This window comes from Chelon labrosus (genome assembly GCF_963514085.1).
Source record: "Chelon labrosus genome assembly, chromosome: 15".
Lineage (NCBI taxonomy): Eukaryota > Metazoa > Chordata > Actinopteri > Mugiliformes > Mugilidae > Chelon > Chelon labrosus.
This window is the reverse complement of record NC_140348.1, coordinates 3,762,182-3,782,056: the sequence shown is the minus strand read 5'-3', so window position 1 is coordinate 3,782,056 and position 19,875 is coordinate 3,762,182. Positions and strand designations below refer to the sequence as shown.

At 39.9% G+C, this 19,875-nt stretch overlaps 1 protein-coding gene across 1 annotated transcript in view; it reads right to left on the bottom strand.

Annotated features, from left to right (window-relative positions):
* The window catches only part of atrnl1a (attractin-like 1a), a 270,092-nt gene that overhangs the window by 114,869 nt on the left and 135,348 nt on the right, over positions 1-19,875 (bottom strand). The window contains exons 23-25 of the mRNA XM_084562309.1: positions 17,397-17,491; positions 16,646-16,724; positions 13,111-13,268 (exon numbers count right to left, since the gene is read on the bottom strand). Of these exons, the coding sequence (XP_084418435.1) occupies positions 13,111-13,268; positions 16,646-16,724; positions 17,397-17,491 (332 nt within the window). The remainder of the gene's footprint in view (positions 1-13,110; positions 13,269-16,645; positions 16,725-17,396; positions 17,492-19,875) is intronic.

Genomic DNA, 19,875 nt, shown 5'->3' with positions numbered 1-19,875 from the left:
CTATTCACTAAGGCAGATCTTTATGCCTAATTTAGTAAGTTTAAACTCTAACACACATCGCTCTCCCACAAACACACACACACTTTCCAGCCCAACTCAAGCCAACAGCCATCATTTCAATTTACAGCGACTGCAGTCCTTAAACACAACTATAATCAATAAGCTGTTTAGACCACACCCTTTTCATCCCAGCACACACCACTGCAGAGGCACAAACACTGCAGCTAACACATGGTGCAAGATCATTAATGCAATCCAGTAGTCCCAAAAATATGACGTATTTGTGTGGTGTTAAAATCCTACTGAAACAGACAGAGAGGCAGGCTCATGGGGAAAGGAAGACCACGAGTTACTGTACCTCAGCTGAAGAGAAGAAGTTCATCAGAGTAACCAGCCTCAGAAATTACAAATTAGCTAAAATTCTGGAATGATGGTGAACTGTGTCACAGTTTGGGTAGTTTGTTGGGATAGTATCACTCCTACACACCAAGCTGGTAAACATTAGCCTGTAAAGCAAAGCTTGTGTTTCATATGCTCAGACAGCTTACTTCTGTCAGAGCAGAAATAAATTCACATTTGAGAATCAACAATGGGCTAGACAAATGTAAGAAAGCCTCTGAACAGATTTATCTATCCTTGTAGGACGTACAAATTCAGGCACCCTTTCAAGTTGAAAGCATTCTGTTTATGTAAACGTATCCCCTGTACCACAGTACCGTTAACAATAAAATATGGTTTGGGTGTTTTTGTCTGACACTGCATATTTTTTTATTTATTTATTTATTTATTTTTTTAAGTCAAGCCCATCCGGTGACTGTGATGAGAGACAAACATAGGTAACGCTACCTGGAGGGTAAGGCTGGAGCAGGAGGAGACCGTCTTTGACCTCACATCCTCAAGTCCAAGGCAGCTCCTGCATTCTTTCATCTTTATCTGTGCAGTCCTTGCATCCAGATAAATTATGAACTTCTGGGTATTGTATTCTTTTATTAAATAAATACTGCTAATCTTATGGCCATCTGCATGAGGAACAACTTTGGATGTGGAGAGACATTTTTGCGTAGTGGTTATCAAGAGATGAATTGACCTCTACAGTTTCTGAATTCACTTTTTAACAAACTCTGGTCATTTTAGTGTATCTGGGTAACAAATTCAGAGTGTCCTGCAGCATGGAAGGCTTTCGGAACTGTTTATAGGGTGTAGTGATGGTTAGGTGTTCTTTTTGACTTGTGAACATGTGACTAGTAAAAACTGTCTTCACTGTAAGCAGCCATATGACAACCATCATAGATATCATATTATGAATCTGGGGATGCTGAAAGAAGTTGTGGCACTAGCAAATCAATGCATTCAAAAAAAACAAGGACTTTCTTTTTTCTTGGATTTTCATGTTTAGAACTCTAAAAGCTACTTGGATGATTGGCGAAATGTCTTCAAATAACTCAGTTTTCCTTGTTTCAGCTCGTTGTTTGGATATATCATGACCTGGATGACCAAGAACCTCTACAGACATAGAAACCACTATTAATTTATAAATATACATACATATGTTGGAGCCATTATATATTTTGTATTTCTCGTTGGTTTGGGTCACTGTGTTTATGTGTTTGAGTGCAGTTCCGGGGTTTTACCTAGGGGGCGCAGCAGTATGGATGGGGACATAGCTGAGTTACAGGTGGGGGAAATCAGGTGTGTGCATTTGGTGTGGGAAGCAAAAAGTTTTTGACCGTGCCAACCTGGAGCACGTCGGAATGGCTGACATTTTAAGTATGTGGATTTGGGACAGTGCTGTGGTATTTTCAGCGTGGTGAGAACTTAATTTTTGTCACTGAAAATAAATGGATCCGAATATATGGAACGCACTCGGCATTGTTCATTGTTTATCCCAGAACACGTGTCAGAACAGGTTCACCAGCACGCCACCTCAGTGTCTTATTTAAGTTTGGTTTATTTTAAGTCACTACACATACAATACTCCAACAGTACAAAAACTCCAAAGTTCCAATAGTTTTTGAAAACTTAAAGGTGGCTCATAAGATGAGGAAATGAGTCCAAATCAATAAACGTGCAGAGTGGTTCAGGCTTTGTAATCACTGGAAATGACTGAAAAGTATCCAGTGTATTCACTGAAGAGTTCCATGACTGCAGTGTCAGACAGATGTAATAAACCAAGTGTTTAATAAAGCTTCTGTAGCAAAGAGAAGTTGGGTCTGATACCAGCGAGAGGAAATACTGCGGGGAAGGAGGGGTCTGAAAAATTACTACAGATGGGAATTCTCCAACACTCGCAAATAAACACTGGAATAACCTCCACACCGCCGCACAAACACTACAACAACAGCAACATCCCTTTTTAATAGAATGTAATTGTTTTGAGATCAGAGTTCAACCGACTGTTCAGGGAGATTTCTTCTTTCTTTTTCTTTTTTTTTTTATCGTGAAACTGCAATTACCAGAGTGTGGGACTAAGAGGGAGGGACTGAGAGACTGAGGTAAAAGATGAGAAGAACAGAGAGGATGTAAAGAGGGCTCCAAGGACCCCGCTTCCACAGTCCAGTCATTATGGAGGGCCTACAGTAGCCCTCTGGGGACGAGCTTAGGGGCTGTGACAGCAATGGGCTGCCTTTTATTTCCCTCACCCTGAACCAAGAACTGCTTGTTAAAGCCTGGAACAAAACAAAGTGCTGGACTAATCAATAAAGCAAGGGAGAAGAAAAAGAAGAAAGGAGCGCAACAACACGAAGCACAAGACAGAAGAAAAAGGAGAGATGGAGGAACGGAGAAAGAGAAGCCGAGGTAGAAGATGAATAGCAGGCCGAGGCGTGATAAGAGCAAGGCAGAGAAAAGCGCCAGGAATCATTTTATTCATTCATTTTCCAGATCTGTTGAACAGTGGAACTCCAGCTGATACACACAGATAACAAGCTTGAAAAAACAGTGTCTAACTGGGGCGACACTGACAGAGTCTCACTCATAACTAAAACAGCTGAGCAGCAACAAGAAGCATCTGTAGATCCCTCCTTTGCCTCAAATGCCACCGATTCCACAGACAAATGTTACACTGACGGTTATCTTTAGAAGGGATGCCTGACACAAACAGTTGAACGTGTTGAATTCCTCTCCTTTTTTACTTTATGAAAGCCCTGCAAGTAAAAGGCAGAGACACGCCGCCCATACAGTCCCTTCAAATCAGCAATTTGTGCCTTCAGGTTGCCAATGTTTCCCTCAAAAGAGTCACATTCATGCTGAATATATGTGTTTGAGTCTTTGATGCAGTCATTAGTTGCAAGAAAATAATTATCAATCTGCAAACGTTAAATCATGGAGGAGAATTGCTTCATTTTTTGCCTCAGTTATTGTTATTAAAGGCAGAAAAAAAAGACTGCAAACACAATAGTGTGCTCAAATTTGCACTGATGATCTAGTCAAGTGCTATTAATTAAGGTCCTAAACTGCAGATTATCAATGTAATTGAAAGATGTAGAGTAAAATACTAAAACTCCAAAGAAGCTCCTTAGGGACCAGCATAGAAAACTTTTACTTTATATGCTAATGGTAATGGATTTTTACAGAATGATATTCATGTACATATGGAACATTATGTATGAGGGATGAAGAGGTTTTATAGCGACTAAAGTAAATGATTCTTTCTATTTTGCCTTAATTTCCCTAACAATGTTTACAGTAGCCCTACTCAATAACACAATACTCTATTACACAGTGGCTTGAAAAGAACTCCTATAGAATCATATAGAATCCACGTACACGTGTTGACATCAGCATGCTGAATGAAACGAGATGTGTTTACAGCACACGCTTCCTCGGGATCTGCATATTCATGAGGACCTAATGACCAAAGTGAGGCAGTTGCCAAGTGCCGCCTCCACCTACATGTTATGCAAATGAGTGCGGCTCTGCCATATGTGTGCACTTGTTAGGAGAGCTCGCAGATGTAGCTCTTTTCAACAGGTGCTTAAGAAACCCTTCTGCATCAATCTGCAGCTCAAACACCAGCTACACACTGCAGCAAATACTAACTGCTAAACAATCCCACAACAGCCAGTTTGACTTCTCCACTCGCTATTTAGCAGTCTGACCTCCATTTGTTCTGTCTGTATGGTTTCAGTGGTTTCCATGTTATCATGTACAATTATGCTAGTAGCTACTCATTTGTCTACTAACCTGATTCAAGGATTCAAGGATTCTTTATTGTCATTTCAACACATGTTGGTACATGGGATGGAACGAAATTAGTTTCTCTGGTCCCGATTCAAGCCATAGCAGAAATAGAAAATAGAAAAGTATAAATATAAATAAAGTTAACTAAGAATTGTACAAAAAAATATATATATATCAAGAAGTATATAAATAAGCATATCAGTTTGATCAGAGTTATGACTGCACTTTCTGTAGTTGTCTCCTTAAATAAGCTCTGAGTGTGAAGAATGTACAAATGTATGCAGTAAATTGCTGGATAACATCACATCATATCCAAAGCTGATTATTGAGGCTGTCAGAGTCCATTAAATGTTTTTAATGCATGATTAATGCATGCCGTTATTATGACCTCGGCTCAAACCTAGTTTGGGAAATCAGGCAGTGACCAAAGCAGCACTAATGCAGTGGAAAGCAAGCAGAGTCTAAAGTGCAGTTGTAGTAAATAATTTTACCCTGCAGAGGGCAGTAATGCACCCCGTAGAGTCGACACGGGCAAAATTCCAAACAAGAAGCAGAAGGCGAAAGAAAGCAGCAACAAAAGATGGATACCAAAATAGATAAAGATGGGCTTTTGATGGGCAAGATGGGAGTCCTGTCAGACGGTTCTCTTTACTAAACCAAATTGTTTGCTTTTACTTCCGTTGTGAACTGGTTATGAACTGAGTGGAGCTTTCTGAGCAGCTGAGATGTTGATAAGAATAATGCAAATTTGAAAAATATACATCTAAAATGGTACATTTGAAACGGAAAAAAGTGTGATTTATTTCATTAATGCGTGATAACTATGTTAATTATGCCATTAATAGTGATTATATATTTGAACCCATTCAGCGCTAGAGATTACTCATTTAACTAATTGGGAAATTATGAAACTACTCTAATTTGAATTTGACGTAAAGTTTCATTACATTCCATTTTGTCAGACAATTTTTATTTGGCACTTATTTCTTTCTTTTCCCTATGGCATTAGGGAACAATAATAACATTAACAACATTAATAATCTGAGGCTAATAACAATAATTTTAATAAAGGATAATATAGTATAATTAACATTATCACATAAAGTATCAGTCAGGACCACGTAGTGTCTGTTATTTTTACGTTCAGTTTTCTGTTCTCTTTTCGTCACTTCCTGTCTTATTTTGTAGTCTGAGTCTACTAAAGTCTCTCTTCTTGTCTAGTTCTGTCTGTGATTGCTTTTCCCGCCCTCATGTGTTTCACCCGTGTCTCATTGTCTCCCTCTCCCTCGTGTATTTAAGCTGTGTTCCCCATTCCTCCTGTGCCAGATCATCTTGTAGATTTTCCTTACGTGTTCCAGCTAGTTTCTTTATCGAGTGATTCCTTGTTGTGACTTTAGCTAATCTATATTACCTGAGTTTTTGCCTGCCGGACCTCTGTACCTTTGCCTGTATCCTGATTTCATCTGATTAAACTACCTCTGAACGTGCCTAATCCCTGACTCCTCCATTTGTGTCCACCTGATCTGTACATGATAGTATCACACTATTTAGATGCCTATTAATGATTAAACTTCTATTATTTCACCGTGTTCTAGACCCAGAATGGCATACTGTACCAATTTCTAAACCTCCAAAAGTGAGTCAATCCCCATTGACCTCTTGAATCAAACGATTAAGGGCTCTATAGCTAATTTCTCCATTCACGACAACGCTACAGGGGTACAATTTTAAAAGACTGACCTGTAGATTATAACAATACTTAATATTATGAGTAATTTAGGGTGGTCTTACAGTTTCACAGCTGAGGTAAAGAGATGGAGCCCTCTTTGAGCATTTCTGAATTAGCTGGGGGCTAGGTGGAGTCGGGTGGTGTCAGGTGCTGCCACGATAGAGATGGCCAGAGGTAACCCACTGAGGTTCAAACAGGCTCTTGAGGAAACATACAGTATGGGCGAGGTCACAGAGGGTTCAACCGCCTTTAAAGTTCACCTGAAGTGAACGCTGCCACAGATTTCTTTGACCTGCAAGCATATCCACCCATGGGAAACGACTTAAACACACTGATTACTGTGCCTGTTCTAAATGTTTGTTTGACCACTTCGCCTCGTTTGTCCTGATGACTGCTGATGACTGCTGATGACTTCCTGTCCGGATAAATGATCTGTACTTAGCCTCTCTTCTTCCCTTCCACCCTATGGAACATAATACTGAACGAGAGGCATCAGATAGACCCTGCTCCTCATCTGTCCGTGTGTCTGTGTTCGATGGTCAGATAACCGTTTAAACTTCAGCTTCAATCCAATAAAGGACACTCTGCAGCTGACATGATCAAAGGGTGTTTATGTGCCTGTGTGTCAGATATCTGATTAGGACAGGCATCCTATTCAATGATGGCAAGCACAGGGGATAAATAAGTGACTCAGTGGCAAATCAAATCACCACAGCTCTGAGTTCTCCTGCAACAAAATGGCTGCTCATCTCTGACAGAGGGCTTTTAATCAGCTGGCCTATAAGCTATGATGCATACAGGCACATAGAGAGGGAGAGAGGAGCTGCACAGATGAGAAGAAACACATGTCGTTCAGTAAAATAACATCACAAACCAGGAGCTGTAATTTAAACAAGCAGGAACAAGTTCTCTTTACAGACTTTGTGATTGTTTTTTCCTGCTGCCGATATTAATTTCTCTGAAGCGAAGGGCTGCTCACATCGCTCGATTTACTTGTTATTACGGCCCTTTCACGTCAAGATAACACTTTCTGCTAAATTACAAACAGAGATGGTCAAATTAGAAACAGTTACGGTCTCCAGTTAAGACAACATCTGGCCAAATTAACAGTTAGTTCTGTCAAAACAAAAAGATGAAGAGAGAAACTGGGCCGTGTTCCCATAACGACTGTGGACTCAATCAATAAAACATGATTTTTAGATTAGAAACAAATCCAGGCCAGCTCTGGTTTGTGGAGAAATGGGGTTGAAATGAACAAACAACAGGGATGATCTGTATCTCTCTGGATTTTAGCTGCTTATTTAATACAACAGCACATTAAATATACGGTATTCCATAGTTTCCTTAAAAAAAAGTTCAATCTACATCTGAACAGTGTGTTTAATAATGACTAATTCCTGTTTAGTAATTGATTCTAAATCCTGAAATAGCAAGTCACGTGTTTTACTGTTTTTATGAATAGTAACTGTAACTGTCATACGTTTGAACCAGGAACGTTCTGGCAAAGATGAGCTCAGGAGAGTGAGGATAAAGGTGCAAGGTCAATGTGACAGAGCTGATCAAAATCCGTTCCGACAGGACAGATGACCGATCCCAACACCTCCCTCCCTCCCTCCCTCCCCCTGCCCCTCATCCAGCCCTCAGCTACGGGCTGATGTCAGGACACCGCGAGGGGAACACTCACAGGTCACGTCAGAGCGGGTCCATGTTCATGGAGTTCTGCCTTTAAATGGGCTGATTTAATTAATTAATGGACCAGACAAATTATTATTAAATTACTTTTCGGAGGTATTTTCGCTCATGTTTTTGTTGGAAAACTTTGCAAAAATGTATGATGTGTCTGACAGTAGAGAAACACATGGTGTGGTCTGAAAATAACATGAGTAGATAATAAAACTATATAATCTATATGATTGTTCCTAAAATGAAGAATGATCTTCCTTTACTGAGCCCCATTCTCTCCATTTCTCTAACCACAACACCACAGCTCAGCCCCGGTTTAGCATTTTTAAACGTAACATTTAAAGCAACTGAACAATAGCTAAAAACTGCTGATATGTATAGCAAAAACAGTCATTATATATTATCAGCTTAACATAGTGCAACATAATCTAATAACTGGTTAAAAAAAAAAAAAAAGCAGTATTTGAAATGGATCTAAGACTGATTGTTCTTTCCACCTTAAAGGAGTTTTATCATTGCATTAAAAGACACAGATTACATCTGTTCTAATAAAACACTGGAGGAAGCATTACCAAAAGAAAGACAAAAATCAAATCATGCCATATAATGTAGCCCTAAAGTACTGCAGATGTATAAATACATTTACACTGTTATCTTTTACTTGCTGCGTGGCTGTTTTGTGTTTGTAGCAAAATGTGCACTGTCTTGTCTGTTGCAGAGATTTTCCGAGAACACTGGAATAAAACAATAAAAGACACAAATAAAACAGGGCATGAGAGAAGATCACAGCCAGCGATGGGCTTGGGTGAGGGCAGCCCAGGGGTCCCTGTAAGTTTGAGGAGAACCTGACATTGAGGCAGTGAGAACCTGTGAGAGTCCGTGTATCAGAGTTTAACTGCCATGAACAATAAGATCACGTCGAGCTGTGAGACACGGCTGAAGGCTAAAATATGTCTGATATTGAAAATACTGCACAATCACACACTCCACTACAGTCAGGGAGATATATATGGTAGGACCAGCTCATATCAGACAGTCACTAGTTCACTGTTACCTGTGCATTTTAACTCACTGATAATCTAGTGTCATTAATTAGATTATAAATTAGTCGTTACCAAATTTTACGTGAAGAATGTAGGGTATAAAATATTTGAACTTTTTAGCTCCATTATTGTTCAGAACGTTTTATATCAGCATTTAATTTAATGTTTTATTTATGGGGTCATTTAATAACCAAGTAATAAATGTGTTGTTTTATCAGTTTAACACATTAACATATTTTTTCTTTTTTCTTTCTTTGACCTATGATATTTCTGATTAAATTTTACAAGCTCAGGCTAAAATGAATTTTAACATCAAAAGTAAAACATAGCATAATTAGCATTTTTGAATATCACACTTTTCAGAAGCTTATTAACAATCACACTCTCCATTAGTCTGATACAGAAAGTTAAGAGTTCACCGTTACCTGTGCATTTTACCTCTATGTGTGGAGTGGTTTCCATATAAGAATTCACGGTGATAATACAACACATTTAAGCCTCACTAGTGACCCCATAGGGCCTGAAATGTTCATTACACTGATCCCTAAAGAAGTGTTTCGCAGAAGAAATATCTACTCTCTGAGGCTTATCAGGAAACATTCATCCTGAGGTGAAAGCCAGGTTATGAATTAAAATGCCTGCCCAAGAAGAAAACTCTTTATATCACCACTGGATTTTGGAAAGTATCAGCATTCATCCTCTGGAGACCATGAACATTGCTCACATTCAAAAAATAAATAAATAAATAAATCCACAGATCTCTAGCTTTTCTTTGTTAATTGATGGAGAGTCTGATCTGATGGAAGTGCCAGAAACAAGGTCAGAGGGGAGTTAAATTCACATGAAAAACAAAATCCCCCACAGGCAGTAATGGATTCCACGTTTCCTGACAATCCGGCTTGTGGCTGTCGAGATTTGTTGCCCTGTCTTGTAGAGTGTTCCCATGCTCCCTCTCTGCCTGTATGTGAGCGTGCACACGTCTATTAGATCAAATACATCAGACCAGGTCATTATCAATTCTCAGGACCATTTCTCATCCTCGCTCTGCTCTGGCGTCAGAAGCCACCGAGGTCAACGGGCCGGACGCTGGGCGCTTCTCATCTTACACCCAGGGCTCTCTGACATGGTGGTGAGATAGGCTTCGTCGTGGTAATTATCATATCACCTTTCAACCAGCAGATATATGGAGCTCTGATAATGCAGCATTAATGGGAAATGCATATGAGAGGAGCGATCGATGGACAAACGACCCATAAATGAGACGCTGCAATAAACGCTAACATTCATATACACTGGGACAAGAATTACTAATTATGTTTCCACTTAAAATCTACTTTAGTACATCATAACTTGGGTTTCAAACCAACATATCAATTAGAAGTCATGAGAAAAAATAGATCACAAAGTGAATGGTTCTCTATAAACAGATATCTGCTCCTGAATATGAGGAATCTGGAGATAAGGGACATGATTCTGCTACCAGAAGCCTTCTGGTCGCTAATCCAAGTAGCTGTAAACCATTTCAGCTAATGTCTCTCAACTCCAACTCTATTTACTCATTTCAAGTTGCTTGTCAGATTGTAAACAATGAGCGGCACATGGAACAGGAAGTCTTGATCCATGTATGAGTCAACTGGACATTTGTTGGCTAAACAGTTTTGAAGCTCAGTGCGGTGTCTCCCACTTTCACCATCTTGACAGACAGTGCCTGACTCCACCTACATATCCTTCCAATCTCCTCTGACGTATTCATGTTTTTTTTCTTTTTTTCCGTTGCTGCAACAAGCTCTCCTCGGTTCCAGTCATTGTTGAAAGCGCAGCAGGAAGCATAGGAAGTAGACAAAAAGAAAACCTACTGCCAAAGAAGACACACCCTACTGGTGTTGTTGCAGAGCGACCTGATCACATCAGTACATAACTATCAATAGCTGGCATGATGTAGTCTAGACCTAGAAGAGTACTAGTACGCTTGAGGCTTCTCGTCACATCCCTTCTACGTAAGATGTCGTAAACCTATGGTGTAACTTGACGTGCACCTCCCCAGAAATGTGACTACGCCCCGTGGCGACGCAGACCACAACGGCTGGACCAAAATGCACGCCCTTGTTCACGCATCTCAACAGCTGACCAGAAAGTTCTCCCTTGTTCGGACTCCATTATACCACCTCCACTGATTTTTCTCTGTGTTCTGTGCCGCAGTGATTTCAGCGAAAGTAACTACGTAAAGTAACACATTTATTAACTGCTCAGTTCCACTCGCCATTGTGGGAAGTACAAACTTAAACTCAACAGAGTTGACTAATCGCGCCCTAGAACTTAAGTGGCGTGATTACAGAACAATGAGGACACACCAGCACACAAGTAGAAAAGCTTTCTCTGGCGTAGCCCCCTACAGCATGTGCTTCATGTAAACCAGTTGTGGGAGTATAAACCAAGTTTAACTCCTGACTAATAAAAAAAACTGGTCAAAGAGGTGGAGCATGAGTGGAGCTGAGGCAGGCAGGTGATACTTAAGTGGACAGCTTGAAACATGTGTTGACATCCACCTGTCACTCAAAACAGCCACAGATTTAATTTAGTATAACATAAGCCTTGATATAATTTAAATAGGTGAGTTCTATAAAAATTCTCCCCAATGTTTTAACATGGAAGTCTATGGGGATTGACTCAGCATTGGATGCAGCCTCTAGTGGTCATTAGAGGAACTGTAGTTTTTGGCATTTCCACATTTTTTAGCCTCAGATTTGCATCTGCCTTTACTAGCTTCAAGATAACATAGTCACATATTTCCATCCATCCATCCATCCATCCTCTGTTTTATGTCTCTATCTGTGTCCAGACCTGTTGTCCGTTCTCCATCCTTCTGTCAATTAGGCTGGCTCCATTTCCTCAACACTGGACATTTTGACTGTGAGGCAGTCTCTACATCAGTTAACCAGGCAGCCTGTCTTCAGTCTCCCCTAATTTCTCCATTCTGTCACTTCTTGACTCCATCCATCAGCGCGCAGCCCACACCCTGCATGACAGTCATCTTAAAATATCACCGCTAAAAGTCTACTTCAATTTAATGGATCATAAGGCTGCAGCGTGAATATTTAGTGCGTGCGGCCGCCGCCTGGAGATTTAATCCGGGGCTGCATAATTGATGGAGAGACACTGGAAAACTCACAGATCATTAAATGTGATTGCAGATTTGCCAAACACTTTTCAGAATAGTTTATGCTCACCGTCCTGTCAGGGCTATATGTTTAGCAGAGGGATAGCTCCTGAAAACTGGCGATGATGAAGCAAACTTTGCATTTTGACTTCTTCCTTCACTGACTCATACGAGAGATTCAACAATATTGTTAAAGTCCAAAGATGATTTAATTATTTAAAATATGTTTTAAATTTGCATAAAATAAAAGCAGAAAGAGTGCTTTTTTTTCTATTTGAATCCATTAGTGACATTAAAAACAACCTTAACGTTCCCATAAATAATTGCTTATTACACGAACTGTACAATATGAAAACTGGGCAATATTTTAAGAGTAAGCCAAATGTCACCTCGTTATTTAAAAATTAGGAAGGGATTTCAGCATGTTCCCTCAGCCAACACAAAACACGTTCTTCTGACAAAGTTCATTTTATCGGAAACGCATGTCAAACAGCTGCAGCTGGTGCCTCAGTGTGTTAGAACAGCATGAGCCTTCAGTCCCAGTAGATGCTAGTTAATTGGAAACAAAAGATTTTTTTTTACATTAATTGCAAAAAATTGTCTGTGGCCTAATAATGAATAATAACCATTTATTATTCAGTTTAATTTGTATCATTCCCAAAATTGAAATTGATTTTAAATGTGAGCACAGAAAATCACGAATAATTAAAAACACCACGGAACAAAGAGCATTTGCACGAAGAAATCCCCTGATGAGCAAAGATTGTTGTGAAACACCAAATACTTAAATTATTGTGTGATAAAAAAAACAATGACTGTTCTTTATCTGAGTCAGATTACAGCCTTTGTGTTCCCCTGCCTCTTATGCTAAAATCATCATCATCATCATCATCATCATCTCCCAAATCAGTGGCAGAGAGTTATTAGGCAGAAAAATAGTGATTATCAGTTACTTCTCAGGTGCTACATTTACATAGACTATAGCATCCCTCTAATAATCTAAATCTGACTCATGTAACCACCTCAGTCAGATCAGACGGGTATGATCACAAGGGATTTTCAATCAGGTTGAAGATGTATTGTTCATCTGTAAGAACAAAGGTTAATTGTATTTGATGTCGGCCTCGGTACCTGGACACTCTGAAGGTAATTGTTCCATATAGAGAAACAATAATAACTAAGGATTGATCATAAGAAAAGAATTATTTCCACACTGGTGGTCAGTTTCCTAGACACAGCTCCGAGGTCAACTTTAAACAAAATGAAATGAAGATAACATCTCACAAGTATCTTTCTGTGTGTCCTCATTCTCCTCTTACCTGGATCTTGATTGGCCAGCTGAAGTTGGACACATACACGTAGAAGGTGATGTTGTGGTGAAGCCTGAAGTTGAACTTTTCACAGGAGAAGCTGTCTCGGTGCTCCTTGATGTTGGTCTTCGCGATGATGGGCATCTCTTCACCAGAGATGGTTCCAGCTGTGAGTAACAGACAAGTGGTTAGAGAGAGAACAGGATTTTTTATTTTATTTTTTTCTTCTCCAAATGTGTCTCCAGATCTGATCTCAGTTCCAGATTCTCAGTATGCAAATAAACCCTGACATCTTCTGGGGCGCAGTGGAATAGTAGAACAGCTTCTGTTTCTAATGGATCTCTAATACTGCTCCAGAACCAAGAACATGGCTGTTTTATGTGTGTGTGTCATGACTTTGGCTTCACACATTAAATTAGAATTCACTGATCTCCACCCTGATGTTAGTTAGACCTGAACAAAACTCAGATTATAACTCCAACCCTCATTTCTGGTAATAAAGGTAAATAAAGAACTTAACTACACACGGCTCCTCATACATATGATCATATGTCCGCATTTGTAAAGTCTTACTTAGATTTATTTTTTAGTTAGTTAACAGCAATAGGGACAGAATATTTTAAAAGGCTCTCATTACTAATGAACAAACATCATCACTTACAGTGGCTTTTTCCTTTTCAGACCTATAATATGTTTTTACGTATGTTTTTTTCTGAATGAATGAGCCAGAACTCATGACCCCGCCGAGTAAAGACAGGCTTTAATGTGACTCAGATAAACTGCGTTCAAACTACCAAAGGAATGTGGACATATGTAACCCAGACCACCACCACCTGTAGTCAGAGATCGGATCTCTCAGGTGAGATCTTAAGGCGTCCTGGGGGTGTTCACACTGGTCTTTTACGTGATCGCATTGCCCAGATCGGATCTCAATGCAAGGTCTGCACAGGTACTTAGATTGAATACTTAACCCTGATCAACCTATAAAGATAATCAACTAATTGTCAAGCAATAAAATAGGTTCATTAATTGGTTGTAGTCATAAAGTCAAACATAGTCAAACTCAAACCTGTGATAAAAATACAATCACCTGCTTGGCTGAATGCTTTAATTATTTTATTTATTATTTAACGGTCAAATATGTTGGATGACTCAGGAGGCGACCTCGATGCACTGTAACGCTGGGAATTAAAGAGGCTATGTCTGGATACCGGCCATTTTCTGGCAGGTAGCAGCATTCTTTGGAAAACAACACGTCCTCCCATTTAATTTAATATCATGTTGAAATGACATGATATGGCAAATTAGACCAAATCAACTTATTTTGATACTTTGTAATACTGAACATGTGGATTAACTACTAGGAAAGGAGGTGATGGATGACGGATGGATTAAAAATCGAAATAAATAAATAATTATCAATTCAAACCTCATCAGCCACAAGAAGCACCACAGTAAGAGTCTAACTGACCAACCAGCTCAACAGCTTTCTCTTTAATCGACCTTGTAAAGATTTATTTATTTTTTTTTTTTTTGCGAGCAGGTTGAGCTAAAACGGTTTGGATTTTAAAATGTCAAGGCGCCCCTTTCATCTGAACCAGGACAATTAACATTCATAGGGAAAGTATTTTCATGACACCTCGCAGTAATTTAGAGGGAGCTTGTAAATTTCTCTCAGCGCTGGAGAGGTCTGATCCAAGTATCCTTCACAGCATTATCAGCAGTTCTGTGTTAATGGCCGAGTTTTTCAGACGCTGTGAATAAAATATTTCCACCTCCTGCTTTATCAGGCCCATTAAACACTCTGTAATGGTCTGCAGACTATCACACACACACACAAGGCCCACAGTCCAAAACTGAAGAGGCTCCGGGTCCCAAGACACTGGCAGCGTGAAAGCGCTGTGCTTTTATCTTAATTGGAATCAGGAGGGAAAATGTATAAAATGCCCTAATGCCAAAATTCTAAATATCTTGTGATGTGTTTTGTCAAGAGGGGGAATCCCCAGGAGGGGGGCTGGAAGTGGATCTGACCATTTCACTTAAGGACACCAAAGGCAAAATACTGACTGTGGGATATCTTCACAGACACACTCATTAAGGAGTTTTAGAGACAGACTAAACAATCAAATCCCACCAAATTGTAGTTAAAACCACGGCTCATTCAAATCTTCACTGCATTGAGATGTAAGAAGGAATTTTCTAGAGAAACTACTGCCTTTAAGAAATATTTGTGTCTTCTTATTATAGTCCGAAATGACTCAAGTCAAGGAAGAAGCAACATATAAACACAAATTAAGATTACGCCCTATTCACATAGGATTAGTTTTACCTGGGGACGTCATGTGATTCAGAAATGACGCCCCAATGTCTGTCCGCGTCTGCATGGGATAAGCAAACTCTGTGTTTTACTCTAATTTACTATCCACGGTTATGTTGTCTCTGCTCCACTACATGTCATTAATAATGAAAAACACGTTTTTAAAAATAAAACATGACGTGATTAGACTGTATTGATGCCGGGGGAGAGTTTACGAGCTACCTGGCAGTATTTAATCAGGCAGTATCAGTTTTACCGATGTGATGAACACAAAAATACTTGACTAAATAAAATCCAGTGCATCTAAATATGCTGCCAGGCCTGTCATCCATCTCATCATGCTCTGAGATTTCGCTCGTCTGATGGTTTCAAGCTTTTTTTTCCTGTATAAGGGTCGGCGATGTCAACTTTGCACCCCAACAGCTGTCCAAACTTTGATTTATAGCACAGCCGTCATAATTCTTAAGTGACAAGAGGCAGAAAAAAGCCATGAATCAAACAGAACTCTAGAAAAAAAATGAAAACACATCCCTAAATCAAAGAGATGCCGGTTTGCACTGGATTTGTTTTATCACAACGCCTCTGTGTTAGATGAAATGTGGTGGGTAATTTGTGGTGTGATTTTTACTTTACAAATTACGGACATGGTTGCTTCATGCGGCATTAAGATCAAAAATGACTAGTCCAGTGCGAATTGGGCTTTATAAACACAGCCTTTATTTAAAAAAAAAAAGTTTCAAAGCTCTGCAGGTGTTTCCAGTCATTCAGGTTGATAAGGCTAACAGAAGAGTTAGAGCAAAACATATCAAAATGAATTTAATTTGTGTGTAAACTCAACACCAGCAGCATCTTTTAGATCAATGCCAACGAGATCTGACACGATTTCTGGACATAACTGTATCGTTAGGTTTTGGACTCTTCGACGAAAACTTGGAGGAAAGAGTTGCATAGTTTTCAGGACAAAAAATACTAATTGTCAATCAATAAAATAGTTCAATAGCTCATTGATTAGTTGTAGTCGTAGAGTAAAACACAGCCTGTGGTCACAATCAAACCTGAGAAAAAAAACTACAATCTCATGTCTGGGTTGGGTGTACTCTGATCGTTAAAGGCCTTTAATTATTTGATTTATTGTTTAACACACAACTAAGTGGAGTAGCCAAAATGTAAAAAGCAAACCAAGCAAAAAGAAACTCTTTAGTATCAAAGTGTGAACCTGCTCTTTACCTGTTGAGCTTAAGGACCAAGTGATGTTGAGGTTGAAGTTGTTTGAGGCATTGATGGACATGTCCAGGTTCTTGTTGGCCTGCAGGTAAAGAAAAAGAAACCGAGGCGTTACTGGGCTGGAAAGAAAAAAGAACGCTTGTGGACAAAGTGACTTCGGTCAACGGTAGCTAGAAGACGTAACACTGTGTGTGGTTTTATTTATTTATTGGTTTCGTGGTTTGGAGTGCGTGTGGTTGCTCCTCGGACAATGTAAAGCTTGTTCAGCTTCTCTTCCTTCAGGCCTGTCAACCTTTTGCATGACTTCTGCGTATATTCAACAAAAAATCTTTGGTAAAACATTTTCAGCTTTAACCAAATCTTCCTCTCCTCAGCTTGTGCCACCCACAGCAAAAACTCTTTTTGCATCGTTCCATTGATTTTGTTTGCAGTGTTGCCTCTAAATTCCACTTTGAGTTGGATCTGAAAAAACCTCGGGCTCAGAGAAGGAAAGAAGACGTCAGATAAAAAGTCGAGAATTTAGAAGTAACTCACAGTCTGCCAACATTTAGAGGATATAGCGTTCAATACGCAACATTAACCGTTCAGCTTCTGCCGTGGACTGATGTTGCACGTCACTGAGCCCTATCTGTCACCTGATGTCTAGATCAAGACACTGTGTCACAAACATTAAGAACCGATTCACATGTACCAGGTTCCTCTTCTACTTCCTGTCACAGGGCCTCTGTGTTGTGTCTTTGTTCGTGTGCGTTACCTGTTCAGGCGTGGCCATGAAGTTGATGGCCGTGTAGTGGCGGTCATCTTCTTGAAGCAGACTGAAGGTAAACTGGTAGTCGATCAACAGATTGTCTGGACAAAAGAGACAGAGGAAGAAAGAATTACTTAATCTACTGGAAGTGGAGGATTCTTTGATCACCATCAGACACAGACAGATTAATGAAAGTAAAAACACAGCAGACGCTGACTGCCAGTCGATATTTAATTCGATGAATAAGAGTACAGTGGTGGGGCTTTACTCAAAGATTCCCAGTCAGTGACAGAATAAAAAGAAGCACACATGTATTATCTAAATATGAATATGAGCGGATGCCGGTTCCTTTGGACAAGTGAACCGGTTGATCAATAAAACATGAGAGAGAGTCTAAATGATCATGTTCTCCCAGAGATTTAATCTTTTCCGAAGGCAGCTCCTATTGAGTGTCTGGAAGCAGCTCTTTGTCAGAGAGACAATGAGCAACGCAGAGAGAACCGCAGTGATTCAACAACTGGATGGACAGCAGGACCCACGCTGGGTCACCTTGTCTGCCTCGCCGAATGGGGGGAAGGGCGGGGGAAGGGCGGGGGAGGGGAAGACTGAGGACGAGGGAAGAGATCGAGGAACAAAGAGAGAAAGCAGCTATGTGGCCATGAGAGGATGACGGGCTTAGAGGGGAATTTTATTTTTTGGTAATCAGTGTGACTGCTGAGTGCTAACCCTTCAGGGTAATCCAGGTGTGTGGGTGCATGTGTGTGAGAGAGAGAGAGCGAGAGCACATCCAGGGATCCAGGGGCAGTTCAGGTTAAACCAGTCTAATGCAGGTAACACTTGGTCTTTTATTTTTAGCTCATAGAAAAGCTGATGTTTTCATAGTTATTTCACCACTCATCAGTTATTAGACTAATACATTAAAAAACACAATTCAAACGATTAATCTAATCCCGCAAAAACTGCTGCATCTTGAAAATTGTGACCCAGACGGACGCAACAATCCAGCTAATTAAAAGACCGATTTGCAGGCTGTGCCACATGTACTGATGGAGTTGTACTCACTATGTGGCTGAATTAGAAATATTCTCAAGTTCTAAGCGCTACAGATGATATTTAAATGGAGCTGTGTCAACCATAATGTGAGCTTACTAAACATGAGCCAGTCAGACAGGTGGGAAATAATTTATGCTAACTTATGGATGTCAGCTTTAATGAGACTTTGGGCAACACGCTTAAATTCACGAGTTAAATGTAAGAGCAGTACATTAGAAATACAAATTGTGAAAGTGTAACTTGCAGCCAACTCCCTTTGAAAACTAGAGAAACTAAACTGAGTCAGGTGAGACACAGAAGGATTAGTGGATCGCTGGATTTAAGTGCTTAGCCAAAAAACTCACTGAAGCTGAAATTCAAGATCACTATTCTGGGTAATTTTTCTTTCTAAGATTATTTAGTATTTCAGACAGTCTGTATGTCATAAAATGTGATTCATTTCAACTCTTTGTTGTATTTACATTTGGCACTCTAATTTAACTGCACTTTACTTTTAAATTACAGATGTTTAACACTGCTACATCTTCTCATATAAAAATTGTAAATATTCATATCTCAGGACTCAGGGTAAGAAATGTGCAAGGCTAAAGAGACCTTGATCCAGGCACTAAACCCCTAGAGCTCCTTGGGTTCTGCATGAGGCTGCTCATATCCTCACTACTGCAAACGTCTGGGTGAAATAAAGAGTGTTTAAGAAGTACAACCTTTAAGAAGAACCTCCTTCTAATTTTTGTTGAAGACAACAGCTCTGTAGGTAGGCGCTGACTAACCCGAAGGGTTAGCGGTTTCCGGCGCATGTATTACGTGTGAGCCCTGTGTAAATGAGTGGATAAATGTGACACTGGGACAGTAAAGAATAACTCTGAGCACAACCAGAGAAGCAACTTTAGGAACATGAGGTCTCTCTGGTTCAATTCCCACTATGTCCATGGCTGCGGTGCCCCCTAAACTGCCCCAAGTGTGGTCATCTGGATGGGTTAAATGCAGAGAAACAAACACCTTGTATCTGTGTATATACATTTTCTAAATTCCTGCATAAAAATGACTCAGAAAATCAGCAGATTTCATAAAGTAGACAAGAGAGCCCAATCAAAAAAAATGAAACGGAAATATTAGATTTGTGTATCTGTTGATTTATGAAAATTCAATATCTGGTGTGACCCCCAAGAAGCAACAGCAACAAAACGTTTTCCGATAACTGCTGATCAGTCAGTGGCTTGGAGTAATTTCAGCCAATTCCTCAGTACAGAACCACTTCAGTCCTGAGATGTTGGTGGTTTCCTCACATGGACTACTTGGTCCTTCCACAACATCCATTCATTCATTCATTCATCTTCTGTAACCACCTGTCCTGTGAAGGGTCGCAGGGTCTGCTGGAGCCTATCCCAGCTGTCAACAGGCAAGAGGCAGGGTACACCCTGGACAGGTCTCC